Source organism: Lepisma saccharinum, chromosome 17, assembly GCF_977018435.1.
Source record: "Lepisma saccharinum chromosome 17, izLepSacc3.1, whole genome shotgun sequence".
Lineage (NCBI taxonomy): Eukaryota > Metazoa > Arthropoda > Insecta > Zygentoma > Lepismatidae > Lepisma > Lepisma saccharinum.
In genome coordinates this window covers 3,028,058-3,041,749 of record NC_139245.1, presented here as the reverse complement: position 1 = coordinate 3,041,749, position 13,692 = coordinate 3,028,058, and the positions used below count along the sequence as shown (strand labels likewise).

At 36.9% G+C, this 13,692-nt stretch overlaps 1 protein-coding gene across 1 annotated transcript in view; it reads right to left on the bottom strand.

Moving 5' to 3' along the window:
* Positions 1-201: 201 nt before the first annotated feature.
* Positions 202-13,692, bottom strand: part of LOC146001476 (protein FAN-like) — a 65,528-nt gene continuing 52,037 nt past the window's right edge. The window contains exons 14-18 of the mRNA XM_083138839.1: positions 12,214-12,447; positions 9,665-9,753; positions 7,417-7,558; positions 6,807-6,916; positions 202-1,181 (exon numbers count right to left, since the gene is read on the bottom strand). Of these exons, the coding sequence (XP_082994965.1) occupies positions 1,087-1,181; positions 6,807-6,916; positions 7,417-7,558; positions 9,665-9,753; positions 12,214-12,447 (670 nt within the window). The 3' untranslated portion in view covers positions 202-1,086. The remainder of the gene's footprint in view (positions 1,182-6,806; positions 6,917-7,416; positions 7,559-9,664; positions 9,754-12,213; positions 12,448-13,692) is intronic.

Below are 13,692 nucleotides of genomic sequence, written 5' to 3'. Positions count from 1 at the left end.
TGTCTTCCTTTTATGTCATGTCAGGCGGTTATATATTTTATATTTCTATCACATTTCTAGATTTAGAAATGGATAAATTCAAGGGAAACAAAGAAATGTAGGTCAATCAAGGAAAGTTCCTTGGCTGGATTTATGTCCGAAGAACAAAATGGCCAATTCACATTTCCAAACCATGCTCTTTAATAAATAAATAAGTTTCATTCAGAGTTTTTATTATGAAGAAATAATACATGCCATAAATATAAAGTAAAATAATGAATTACAATATGCATTTACTGATTCCCTAACAATATTTCTTTTATTTTTACTATATTCCATCACAAAATCTATGTTCTCCATAACAGGTTGCCTAGTTGCACAACATCTAACACTGTTGCACATTGTAACACACTCTTGGTGGCTAACATGATGAAGATTTTTTTTAATGTAGATTCTTATTATATACAGTAAATATAAAAAAAATATGTAAATCAGATTTGTGCAAAACATCTTTTTATAATCAATGAACCTCTTTCACAAACAGGATAAAAACTTAACTCTCATAAAAAATGACTTAAAGCTACTTAGCGATCACAAATGCATCATCAATATATGTAATACTGTGTATTGCATATCACCAAATGTTGATAACAAAGGGAATATAGTGTGTGTGTACACACACACACATACATACATGCACACACCCATGCACACACACATACGCACAAACATACTATGTTCATTTAGACTATGAAAAATTCAACAAACTTATTTTGCTTCACAAAGGTAGATCTTTTTTTCCAAACAGATTTAGTTTCCCAAGTAAATGAATGGTGATAAAATGACCCTCTGGTAAAAAAACAACAGAAAAGTAAACCATTTTCAACAAAATACAATACAAAATACATTTCCATACAATTGCAACTGGAGACTTATCTGGTAACAAAACACTTACCTCAAAAACTATATGCATTCTCAATTGATTATCAACCAAAACACAGAAAGAAAAAAAAATACATGCAATTGAAGACAATGCACAAAGTTTCATCATATCACAGCTAAGTTGATAAATTGCATAATGGAATTATTGTTTTCACTGAAAAGACTTTACTCTCCTGGCTTCCATATGATAACCTTGCGATCTTCTCCTCCAGTGACTACAAGTTTACCATCTTCTGGTACTGATATTGATGTTATAGGGCCTAAATAAATAAAAACAATAATAAATAAATATAAAAAAGTAACATTAGCAGAATGCCAAAAGAGTTTATTTTGAGATTGTATAAAGATATTACTAATACTGATCAGAGTATTAGATCTTTGTATGTAACCATGGCCATTTCATATTGAAAAATAATAAAAAAAATACCGTATTGGCCCGAATGTAAGCCGCACATTTTATCCAAATTTCAATTGTGAAAAATTAGGATGCATCTTATATTCGCGACCTTAAAAAAATTACGACATTTCGTCAAATCGCATGCTGTTAAAAATGTGATGATTTCTCATTTGAAATAATGGTAATGCAACATTAGCATTGTAGATATCATAATGTTATCCAACAATAGCATTGTTGTTTCTAACTGGGCATTGTAAAAACTGTCGACATTCTTGATAACATACTCTTTGATTTTATTAAGACTGTATTCGTTCTTCTGAAGTGCATCTACAGATTTGTCGCCAATATGAAGAATAAAGCATCATCAAGCCTGGGAATAACGCGTAGTTATGATGCAAGTTGTTTCTTACGCTAAAGGCACAAGCAACAGAGAGGCCAGAAGGAAATATGGCCTTGAAGAATCTAATGTGCGACGTTGGTTTGATGCTGAGCCAAAACTGAAAAATGCACTTTCAACGAGAAGATCTTTCAGGGGACCAATTTTCTTTTCTTCCCTCGGCTTATATTCGGGAATCATCTTTTTTTCTTTTCTTTCCACTCCTTCAAATTTTAGGGCACGGCTTATATTCGGGCCAATATGGTACTTTTGACAAAGATGATGCGAAGAGATTTTCTTCTTAGGAATGCCAGCATTACTGTCAACAGTGGAAAGCTGTTAAGTGTAAAATTATTAACATAAATGAAAACACCGACTGTTACGAATTAATAAATCCATTCATTTATATAAAATAAAAACACTGACCAATTAAATGGTGAAACAAAGTAGGGACAAAATTGACAAGAATTTTGACTTTATAAAGAGTTATTTTCATTGTTACATATTCTTATTACTGCATACAACACGAGTTGAATTTAAATTGTTAAAACAATTATCTTAGTAATTTAAATGTAATAGATTTTTAAGACAAAGTAAATAAATTTTAAAGCCAGACTTCGGAACCCACCAAACGTCCCCTTGGGACCCAGCAGTGGGTTGTGCCCCACAGGTTGAGAAACGACGTCCTAGTGCCCTTCTCTGCATGTGTTTATAATTCCAAGGATAACTAAACACTGCTCAAGCGTCAGGTGGTAATGATGCAGAGCGTGTGAGCAATCCTGACAGCAGTTAATACAGATTGATCGACATTAGTATAGGCTCAATCGTAAAAAGTACCTGGGGCCTCCCGATGGCATAGTGGTAACATCGTCACCTGGTGGAGGGTACATTGTACAGTGGTTCTGATTTCACTTTAATCTATAGGTCCAGTCCTGATTAACCTGTATGTGCACAAAGTGGACTTAAAACAACACATCATTATCTAAACAACTGACACACCATTATTATCCAGCACACGAATTAATAAGTAAAATCATACATTTCCAATTTACACTATTTTTGAAATGCTTTCCTTATTCACATGTATGAGGTGTGTCTGTAAAGAAAGGTTACAGCCCGTATAGGCCGAAAGGTGATGTTTTCGTCTCAGTCATTCGTCATTGTTACCTGGAGTCTAGTTCAAGTAACACGTACTAACAATGGCTGTGCCGGTTCAGAATCTCACCAAATGTGAAGTGCGCTCCGTCATACGTTTTCTTCATGCGAAAGGAGAGTGCCCAGCGGATATCCACAAAGAAATTATTCCCGTGTATGGAAACTTTATGAGTTGCCAACATGTAACGAAGTGGTGCCGTGAATTTGCTGCAGGCAGGACCAACGTTCTTGACAAACACAAGAGAGGTAGGCCGTCTGTGATCACGGATGAACTTCTCAAAAGGATTCAAGTGGGAAGTTTTGGTGAATGGCTGGTTGGGGATACACTTGCATTAATTAAACCCTACAACTTTGGACCATCTGCCATAAATCCCAGACCTTGCACCCAGCGACTTCCACTTGTTTCTTCACCTTAAGAAATATCTTCCAGGTCAACACTTCCAGGACAATGAAGATGTCAAGAACGAAGTTGAAATGTGATTCCAGCAGCAGGCGGCAGAATTCTACGACTGTGGAATACAGAAGCTAGTACCTAGACTTAACAAGTGTTTCGACAATGCCAGACATTATGTGGAGAAATAACTCATGTAACACTAAATAATCTGTAGTGGATGTGTTGTAAATAAATACTAGTCGTTGTAACCTTTCTTTCCTGACATGCCTCGTATATAAAGCTACACGTGGGAAATATATTTCAACCAAATATTTTTACTGCACCAACATTACCAACATTGAAAGAAAAATATTGACACTTATAATTTGTTATAAATAGGGACCTGAAAAATTTGATATCCAATCATTTTGACCCAAATGTATAAATAAAAATGTATGAAAAAAAAGCAACAAAAAATAAATCAAATTTACTGTGAAATATGGCAAGAAGGAACCCTCCAAAATCTTCTATGCTTTCGACACTCACTTTTTGTTTTATGAAATATAAGAAAGGAGATGCACAAAGAACACCTGTGCCCAGGCCGGAATTCAAACCCGGAATGCCTGGCATCGCAACATGCTGTGCTAACCACTCGCCTTGGAGGCTGGCATATATTTCCTTGCAGGAAAGCTGCTGTCGTATATTACAAAAGAAACACCTGTTTTGAGAAATTAAGTTCTTCATGTCTATTTGAAATGATATGCTTTACAATGGAATTCAATGATTCCATGTGAAAACTTGCACATAAGAATTTGACTTTCTGTGGTGTACATGTCACCTATGTGACCTTTCGGGGAAATCAGATTAGCTCACACACATACGAGGGGCATCCACGATGAATTTAGAAACTCACACAAAGCAGGTCAGGTGTGTACCGTTTTGCTGTGAAGCTGACGAAGCCATCAGACGGGTGGCGAAATCGATCGCGAGAAAAAAATTTACGCGGAAAAATGAAAAGTAAGCTTATCAGAGTAAATTACTAGTCATGCATATTTCGTTTTTGACGAAAACACGAAATGTTAAATAACACATTCTAATGTTAATTTTTCATGTTTCTGAAAGGTGTGAGGTGCATTTTCCTACCCTGTTTTGTCACAAAATGATATGAAATGAACTGCAAAATGCGAAATACACGGTTAAACACGAAATTTACCATTTATATACCAACGTGCCACTTTCTGAAGTCTGAAGTATCCTGTGAGTGATGCAATTCACGGAAAATCGATTAATTCTGCTGTAAATATTTGAGAAGCAAAAATGGACCCCTTTGTACAGGAATAAACTTAATATTCTGGCAACGATTTAATGTGCTATTAGAAGGGTTACGTTTCTTTTGTGTAATAGTGCAATTTTTAAATCAAATTTGGGATTATATTCACATCCTTTAAAACCAAAATGTCATTTTATATTGTGCTTTTTCACCGCTATAATAGCGAAATTTCATTTCATTTACTGCTTTTGAACCCGAAATTGACTGTTTTTGTACCGAAATTTTGCTCTTTTATTTACCAAAAATATGTGCCTCTATTAATTACCAATCTCCGCATGTAGATCATATTGTGCTAAAGTACTCAATTTTTTACATGGTGCTATATCTTTCCAGGTAATTGCTGGGACCATTGAAAGTTACCCTTGCGACTCAATTATGGCTGAACAGCAATTGAAGTATCAAGGGGTGATAGAGCTGGTTCATCTTGAATGGATTATATTCCTCCCTTGAACTCGTTAACCCAGTTGTAAACGGTGGCAAGGGAAGGGAAGTGTCTTTGTATACCTTGACCAAACGGGTGTGGATGGCCTTAGGTGGAAGCATCAAAAACTCTTATCACCACACGATACTTCAATTGCTGTTCAGCCATAATTTAGTTGCAAGGGTAACTTTCAATGGTCCCAGCAGCAATTACCTGGAAAGAGATAGCAGCATGTAAAAAATTGACTGAATGTGTAAAGGTGTTAACATTACATTAGCACAACATAATTGATCTGATAGTTTTTCTTGTATATACGTATTGCTTGCATTGTAGAATTATTTTCCTGTAGTTTACGGTTATTACAAGCAAAAGAAAACAGTTTTTCGTTGTGACGTTTCAGGAGAACACACGCTCCCTTCATCAGACATTTATTTTCATTTTGACTAAGATAGTTATAACAATGGTTAGCAATTTTTTAAACAACAAAAATCCGTTATATAATGGATGTTGTCAATGTTACATTGTTGTAATATAGCAACTTAACTGTGAAAAGAAGCAGTCTGTTTTATTTTTATTTCAGATAAAAAAATTTCGATCACATTATTTTTTATTTAAAATTATGAATCCCAAATATCATCAGGTAATTCAAATTCATCATTGTTTTCACCAAGTCTCTTGATGTTTTCTGTTACATTAAATTTTAAAGATGGTGGCTTACTCCATTTGTGAAAAAGAAAACTCCATACTGGATCTACGTTACCATTTTCATTATTTAATTTATTCCAGTGTTCTTCTGCAATGAACGAAGCTTCCCAGACATTCAACTCTATGTTTCCCGTCAATCTTTTTAAAACGCTTCTCTTTTTAATCAAATGCTTTTCTTCGATGATGTGAGCTGACAAACCTGTTCTTGGGTTTAGATTTATAATGTCCAAATCGTGTTCGTGCCATCTTATTGCCATTTTCCTTGCTGTTTGTCCTACATAATCCTTTGAACATGAACAACTTATATTATATAACCAGTGGTTTCCACATCTGGTAGAAAGTTTCTCATTTTGAATTCATTAAATGTACATTCCAAACTTCTTGGTGATCTAAAAACAATTTTGAAATTAAATCTTCTAAAAATTTTGGCAATTTTATATGAGAATCCCATGTAATAACCGTAAACTACAGAAAAATAATGATTGATCTGTCAGCATGGTCGCTTTGTGTGAGTTTCTAAATTTGTCTTGGACGCCCCTCGTATTTCTGAGACAGCTCAGGCAACCGTAGTATTGGGAAAAGAAATGACAACTGAATGCCCTGTTGTCGCTGAAGAGAAACTGGAAACTAAGCATGTCACCATCAAAAGAATGTAAAAAGAATCATACAGATCACTTTTTACACTAATTATATATAGCACATTAGGTTTTGAAGTTTTTCATGAGAATATACACAATGACACAAAACCACTTAGAATTTTGACCAGTATAGTTTCAACTGTGTGAGCAAACCTTTCAATAGGCCAGAGGAAACAAAATCTTTACATGCTAAGCTAAAAACTTCATAATTTGGTATATTAAGTTTAAAAACCAAATAAGGCACACATGTGTTGTTTATACTGTACATTCTGAAAGAGAAAAAAAAAACTCACCTAAATACAGGGGATAGGCCAACATGTAATATCTGCCTGAACATGGCTGTGCTTATATTTGCCCCCAACCCACCTCCAACAATACAATACAATTCTTTTCATCATGTATCCTTGTCCGGAATAACTTAGTGATACACAAAAGCTATGTAAAAAGGAAAATACAGGTCCCCATGCATAAATAAATTCTAGTATCTTACCACTGTGAGCTGCAATTGTTTTCAATAATTTCACATGGACAAGATCCCAAATGAACAAATTGCCTTGACTTCCACCCAAGAGTAGGGTAAAACCATCCCATGAAAGACATCTGTAAAAAGAACGTTCAACATAAATTTTTACACTAATTAGGTTTAAAGTTTTTTTGTGACAATATGCATAACGAAACACAACCACATACAATTTTGACCAGTAACATTTCAACAATGTTTTTTTGGGATCTTATTCACAAAACAACACAAAAATATCATTTTATGTATAAAGTTGGCAAACAAAATATAGTTCATTTTAGTATAAAAAAAAAGTATTTTTATGCATCACAAATATGAAGTCTGGTAATAACAAGTACAAAATTTTGGCATCATAAATTCTACTGCAAAAACCATTATTATTGCATACTCTAACAGAGAATCCAGCAAGTCTTGAAAGGATTTTTTTTATCTTGTTTTTTTCAGCATAAAAAAGAACCAAGTCTTTGCATTCGAGCCTTTACTCTTCACGGTTTTGGACTTCTGATTTCACTTTTTCTTTCTGCTTAGAAACCAACTATGAAGAAATCCTAATGTTCATTTTATTGTTAACCATCCTTACCTAAGCTCTTCTCCAACCCCTTTGCAGTACACCTGCATTCCTGTTGTCAGATCAAGAACCTTGAATTTTTGGTCATCCCCACAAGAAACCAACTTCTGCCCATCGGGATTGAAACTTACTCCATTAACTGTGCTTTCGTGCCCTGAAAATGAAAAAAAAAGGTTATTATAGATTCCTTTTGTTCCTTAACTTCTTGAATATGGTAGATACTGAATTGAATTCCCAGATATCACTTTCTCGCATTATACATTCAATTTCATGGCCCCAATGAAGCAATGCATCATAACATTTTCCTCGATTTTATATTTTATCCACATTTTAAGCTTATTCATCTCACCGAAAACTGTCGAATTGAAGTTTAACTAGACTTTACCATCATGTTTCCCAACAAGGACCTTGAAGGCTTTCCCGATGGTGTAATGGTAACATCATCACCCTGTAATCGAAGAGTCCCACATTCAATACCACTGTAGGTTCTGTCCCGATTAGTCTGTGCATAAAGTGGACTTAAACATCTTAATATTATCTTGCAAGTTAATTTGAAGGTTTCCATTGATTTAATATCAATATTATGTGGAAGAAAAACTGTATTTTGTGATTATGTAACAGGTATTCTTATATTCCAACATATTTTTAAAAAATACTTTAAAGCAAAATTCTGGTAAACTGATACTTATAATTGGAGTGGACTACTCAGTTAATAATTTTAATCAATATTTTGAACAATTTATAATTGTTTTAATCTCTCCATAACAAGTAACATTTTACAAACTTCTCGCTTGCATCATAAAATCAAGCCTTATGAGGCAAACAAGATGTTTGTGAAACATTATCCATTATACATAACTCTAAACTATACCCCAAGGCACAATAGTCCTTTCAGAGCCAAGGCCTCACGTTGGATGATGCATGATCAGCACATCGAGTACCATCGCTATTGTTTTCTGGCTTTTGAGACAAAGCGCAATTGTCCTTGTGATGCTGGATCAAAACAGATTTTTTGAGCTCTCACTGGGAATCAAACCTGGGACCACATGGCGAGACAGCTAACCATACGGCTAAATGGGAGCCAACTGTTTGTAAATATATAGTGAATAATAATATATGGATGAAGGAATTGGGAGCATAAAAATCGAAATATCCATTTTGTTAAAACATTGCTCTGAAGTTCGCCTGTTGAACGCAGATGCAGAGCCAAGCAACAAGAATTTTCCACTCAGCTCTGCACAGTCAGCAAGGCAACGACCCTTACCAGCGGTGAGTGCACCTCCACTGTAACTTTCCACCAGCACCAAGGGATACCCCAGGTGAACAGCTGGAGGTGCAAAGACCACCATGTCACGAATAAATTCTGAAGTATAAAAAACCCTGGAGATGGTAAATCGATACCACATCATCTACAACATGATCAACGCGACCACTCCGAGAGATAGCAACATCATGAGCCGGAAAGAAGCGTACATTACGATTGCAGCGGTCAGGACTACAGAGGGCCAGAAGCCAAGAAGCAGCCCGTGTCCGGTAAACTAACGCTCCTACGATAAAGCCGCTGAATTTCCTGCCGTCTCATATCGCCGTCAACGTCTAGGCCAGCAGTCTCTCCGGCATCTCCAGAGTACCCGTCTCTGTCCAACTATCGACGATGCCAGATGCCGAGGGCCAGATCATCGAGCAAGGGGTGAGTAGCGTTCAACCGACTAAGGCTCCCAACACCCTTCATCCACACCATTCAGGGTAGAGGTGGCCCAGCAAGAATAAAATTGAAACTTTAGCCCCGGTAGCTCAGTCATTAAGGCATCTGACTACCATGCGAGAGACCCGGGTTCAATCCATGGCGGTGGAGAACCAGGATTTTTTCCACCTGTTCATGTGGCTCCGGCACCCACCCAGCATCCTATAAAGTGGGTACCTGGAGGAAACTCTGGAGGGTAAAGGCAGCCAGGGGCATGATGCTGATCACATCACCCCATCTTCGGTCATGATCAAGAAAGTGTGTGGCCCTCACTCCTCACCCTCTATACGCCTTCATGGCATGATGCAAAACACAGGGGAGCACTTTACTTTTTATAAAAATATATAATTTACACCAGCTGAAAGAAATTATAAATATGACATTTTTCTATTCTATATACTGTATGCACAATATCACATTGAATCCCCCTCCCCCAAAAAAAGTACATTTTTCTTTGATAATTAACTGCATGAAAATTAGCACTATGATGTTTTCAAAGGACTTTTATGTTCTTACCTGGCAGCTGCTGAATGAGCCTGTGTGTGTCCATGCACCACAGAAACATGTCGCCATCTTGAGTTCCTGACACTAGCTGATTATCGTCCCTACAACAAGAAGCTTTGTTTCAATTCATTATTAAAATGTAATTACCAAATATCACATACCTTATCATTTATTAAAATTAAGCAATCATTCTGGGATACATTGTTTAAAACTAACAATAACCCTTCAATGAACATAACGTGCAAGAAATAATAAAGTCACCCAAATCCACAAAGAGCTAATTAATCTGTTACTGGTGTATACAGCTATGTGATAATTGCATGAATAAAACTTTTTTTTAATGCTGCTATCTGCAATCTATACTCTTATAACATATTACTGATCCACATTAACCTTATATATACAGGATGTCGGAAAAAGAACTTGAGGGTTTTGAATTCAAGTTATTTGAATACATTGTGAATCATTCGTGTATGTAATGTATTAGATGGAAGCACAATGTTCAAAGTTTCATTACCTTTAGTGTAATTCAATGTGTGAACCATTTACAGCCATACATACATCAAGCCGATACTCCACTTTGGTCCACACTTGTGAGAGCATATCTATAGAAATGTCTATGGTTGTGGTTATTATTTGGTGCAGGTGGTCAAGTGATTGGATTGTTTCTTGACACAGAATCTCTTTTACGTAGCCCCAAAAGAAGAAATCCATTTGTGTTAAATCGTGACTTGCCGGTGGTCAAGGAATGGGACCTGCTCAGACTATCCATTTCCCTGGGAATCGGGTCAACAGCTTGTATGAACAGCTTAGCCATCTGGTGGGGAATGTGTGAAGTAAAACTTGCTTATTGTTGCTTCACGATTATGCTCAAAGCACCATTGTATGTTACAACAAAAATAACACAGTTGTATTTGAAACACCGGAGTTCTCATTTGAACACACTGTACAGATTTCAATCTTTGCCACTGTATACTCTTCACATATTTCTGAAATATACAGTGTAACAGACAATATATACATTTATTATTCAGAGGCCAAGCTGAAAAATGTAAAATACGGGAGTGTAAAATTGGGGTATAAAAAAGAAAAGTCCCATCTAAAAATATCAACAGGGTTGGCACCAGTGGCACTGTAAATAGTACATCATGCTGCAAAGGCAGATTATGATCAGTTTAAGTCACAGAATAATATCACCATGACTGTGCAGTCGTTATGTTCCCACGACTGTGGAGTGTGATTGGCTCGACACTGTATCTGTAGACACACAGAGTTGCAGAAAAAGTTAATTTCCCTCAGCTCCTGTAGTCAGCATCATGGGAACTCCAAAGGTCCTCACTGGAACCATCTCAGGTGGGCAGAAAGAACGACTCGAACCACCGGATATAGGTTTTATATCGATTTATTAGGGTAAGACAGTTTGTGTACATCGGGGTAAAAAGGAGCGCAAGATTCAGAAACTGGGTAATTACAGATTTAAACACAGTAACTTCTTAAATATCCACCTGAGATCGTCCTTATGAACTTTACTCAGTATAAAAACCTGCGGGGTGTGAGCGACCCACGCAGGCACGAATACCAAGATTCAACTCCTTTAGCAATGAAAATTCAGCGTATTTATACCCATTTTCTTTAATCTCGAAGCCCTGTCTAGCAAGTTACGAAGACAACATCTTTCTCAATTTACAATAAAATGTGCAGTTAGCTTTGATAAATTATCAAAAAGGTTCTGATATATATTTTCGAGTTAACAAATATTTGCACATTGATAAGTATAAAATTTAAACATTCTGCCATTAGTTTCATACATAAAGGTTAGTACAGCTACTTCTTTCTCATTTATAATTAGGCGTTCATTCGATTACCTAGCAAATCGGAACAATCAACTCCACCCTCTTGGTCATAACATAACTTTTAGTTTTCAACTTTTAACCTTTGAACCTTATACATTTTTTCTTTCTTTCTTTATAAATGATCTAACAAATTTATCAAATTAAGCAGGGTATAACACGGTCTAAAGCATCATGTTTTGGGTTGGTTCCCCCTACGGGACACACACAGGCTCCGAGGGAAGCGTAACAACTTTTCTCCAGATTTCAGTACGGGACAAGTGGCCACCCACCATCGTGAGGAAATTGAGGAGCTACGGATGAGTAGCATAACTCAGTAATGAAAACATACAGCAACAGCTGGGGGTTCATTGTGCTGACCACACATCACCCTGTAACTGCTTGGATGTTCTTCCACCTTGGCAGATGGGGGTGAGGCTGTACAAGAATTATGAGATGACTGAAAAGTAAGTCTGGTCCTCACATCAATAAATAGTAACTTCACAACTACCTCTGATGAAAAAGTTAGTTAACAATTATAACGTAGGTCCTGGCCCTCATGGGCTGTTGCACCATGGGTTAATTTTATTTATATTGCATCATTATTTCTTTGTGTTTGTCCTATAATCCATTCCATACATTCATCTTTCGTCTCCATTACTACAACGAAACTACATGCACATGACAAAAATACACAAGTACAATTTAAAGAAGGGCAGTCACATTACATACCTGCTGAGCGCAAGACACGTAATATGTGCATCGTGATCTAACTCTGCAGCCAGTGATGATGCCGGCCTAATTCTATTCCAATTAGCGTCTTTGCTCTGCCAAACCCTCACGGTGGAGTCCCAGGATCCAGAAATGAGAATCTGCCTCCTTGATCCGTACACTAAGCACGATACAGCATCTTCGTGTCCACGTACTGAATCTACTATACGGCCAAATTCCAGATTGTACAATGTGCTGCAAGAAAAACAACAATGATTACATCCACATTAGGACTCCTTGTTCACATGGGCCTATGGCCTATAGACAAAATTATAAAATTTAAAGCCTGCAAGTATTGGTTACGGAAAGGACAGGAGGATAAAATACAGGAAATCTTAGGGACGCACATACCCATAATATTAGATATCAAATGAATAATTATACAACAATGGCACCAGGATGCAACTCGGCACCACAAGCAAGAAGTGTGGTTCATTTCATACCAAATATCCAAGAAAGACTTGATACAACATTCTTCCAACTAACAAAGGGACTGATCCATTTTATTACAGGCCATGGGCCATATGGGGTCCACTAACATAGGTTCAACCTGAGGCCGTGTCCGAAAGGCGCAAGACCGTAATTGAAGCGAGCATCCTCTGAGTATGGTCTTGGAGTGCGGTCTTCAAGTCGTGACCTGGAAGTGAAAGTCTTTCGAATTGCACTTCAACTGCAGTGCCAAATACGATCAGTAGATAAAACTGAGTACTCGTTTTCCCCACGTTTTAAATACTTGTTTTTCACCATAGAAATCACATAGCATTTTAAAATGTTCGTACACATACACTTCCACATATTAGAAGAACTTTAACCAACAACTTGCTGGACCATAACGTTTATTTAACCTGTGTTGCTGGCTTTCTACTTCCATGATTTTAAACAAATGAACAACGAGTGCGAAGTGACCTAGTCAGCAACCATCTGTACTGTGAGCTGTGCACTTGCGTGCTTCTGTTCTTGGCACTTTCGAACTGTACTAGGTAACATCACTTCCATCAAGACCATACTTCAAGTTTGTACTTAGTACTTTCGGACAGAGCCTGAGATGAAGCGAAACATGTCCATCGTGCAATAACATCGACAACTCTCCGGAACACAAACTCTTTCATTGTCCTCATACCAACACCCTCAACACTTAATTAAGAGATTTCTTACAAATCTTCGACACCTCAACTCACAAGATCCAAAAACTTCTACCAACCTAACCAATTAGTGGACCTAATCTCAAAAGAGGAAATCTAACGTTTCAGAAACCAAATTTCTAACCCTCCCCATATTCCACCCATCATACCCAACCAACAAGAAGATCTGAATGCTAAGAACACAGAAAGAAACCGAGATAAACCCTCCATAACCCCAATACGATCCCGTTGAGGAAGACGTAGAAGCACCAGAGGAACCAACGTGCAGAAGATTCTTCACTGTTTTATTCAGCAGGAA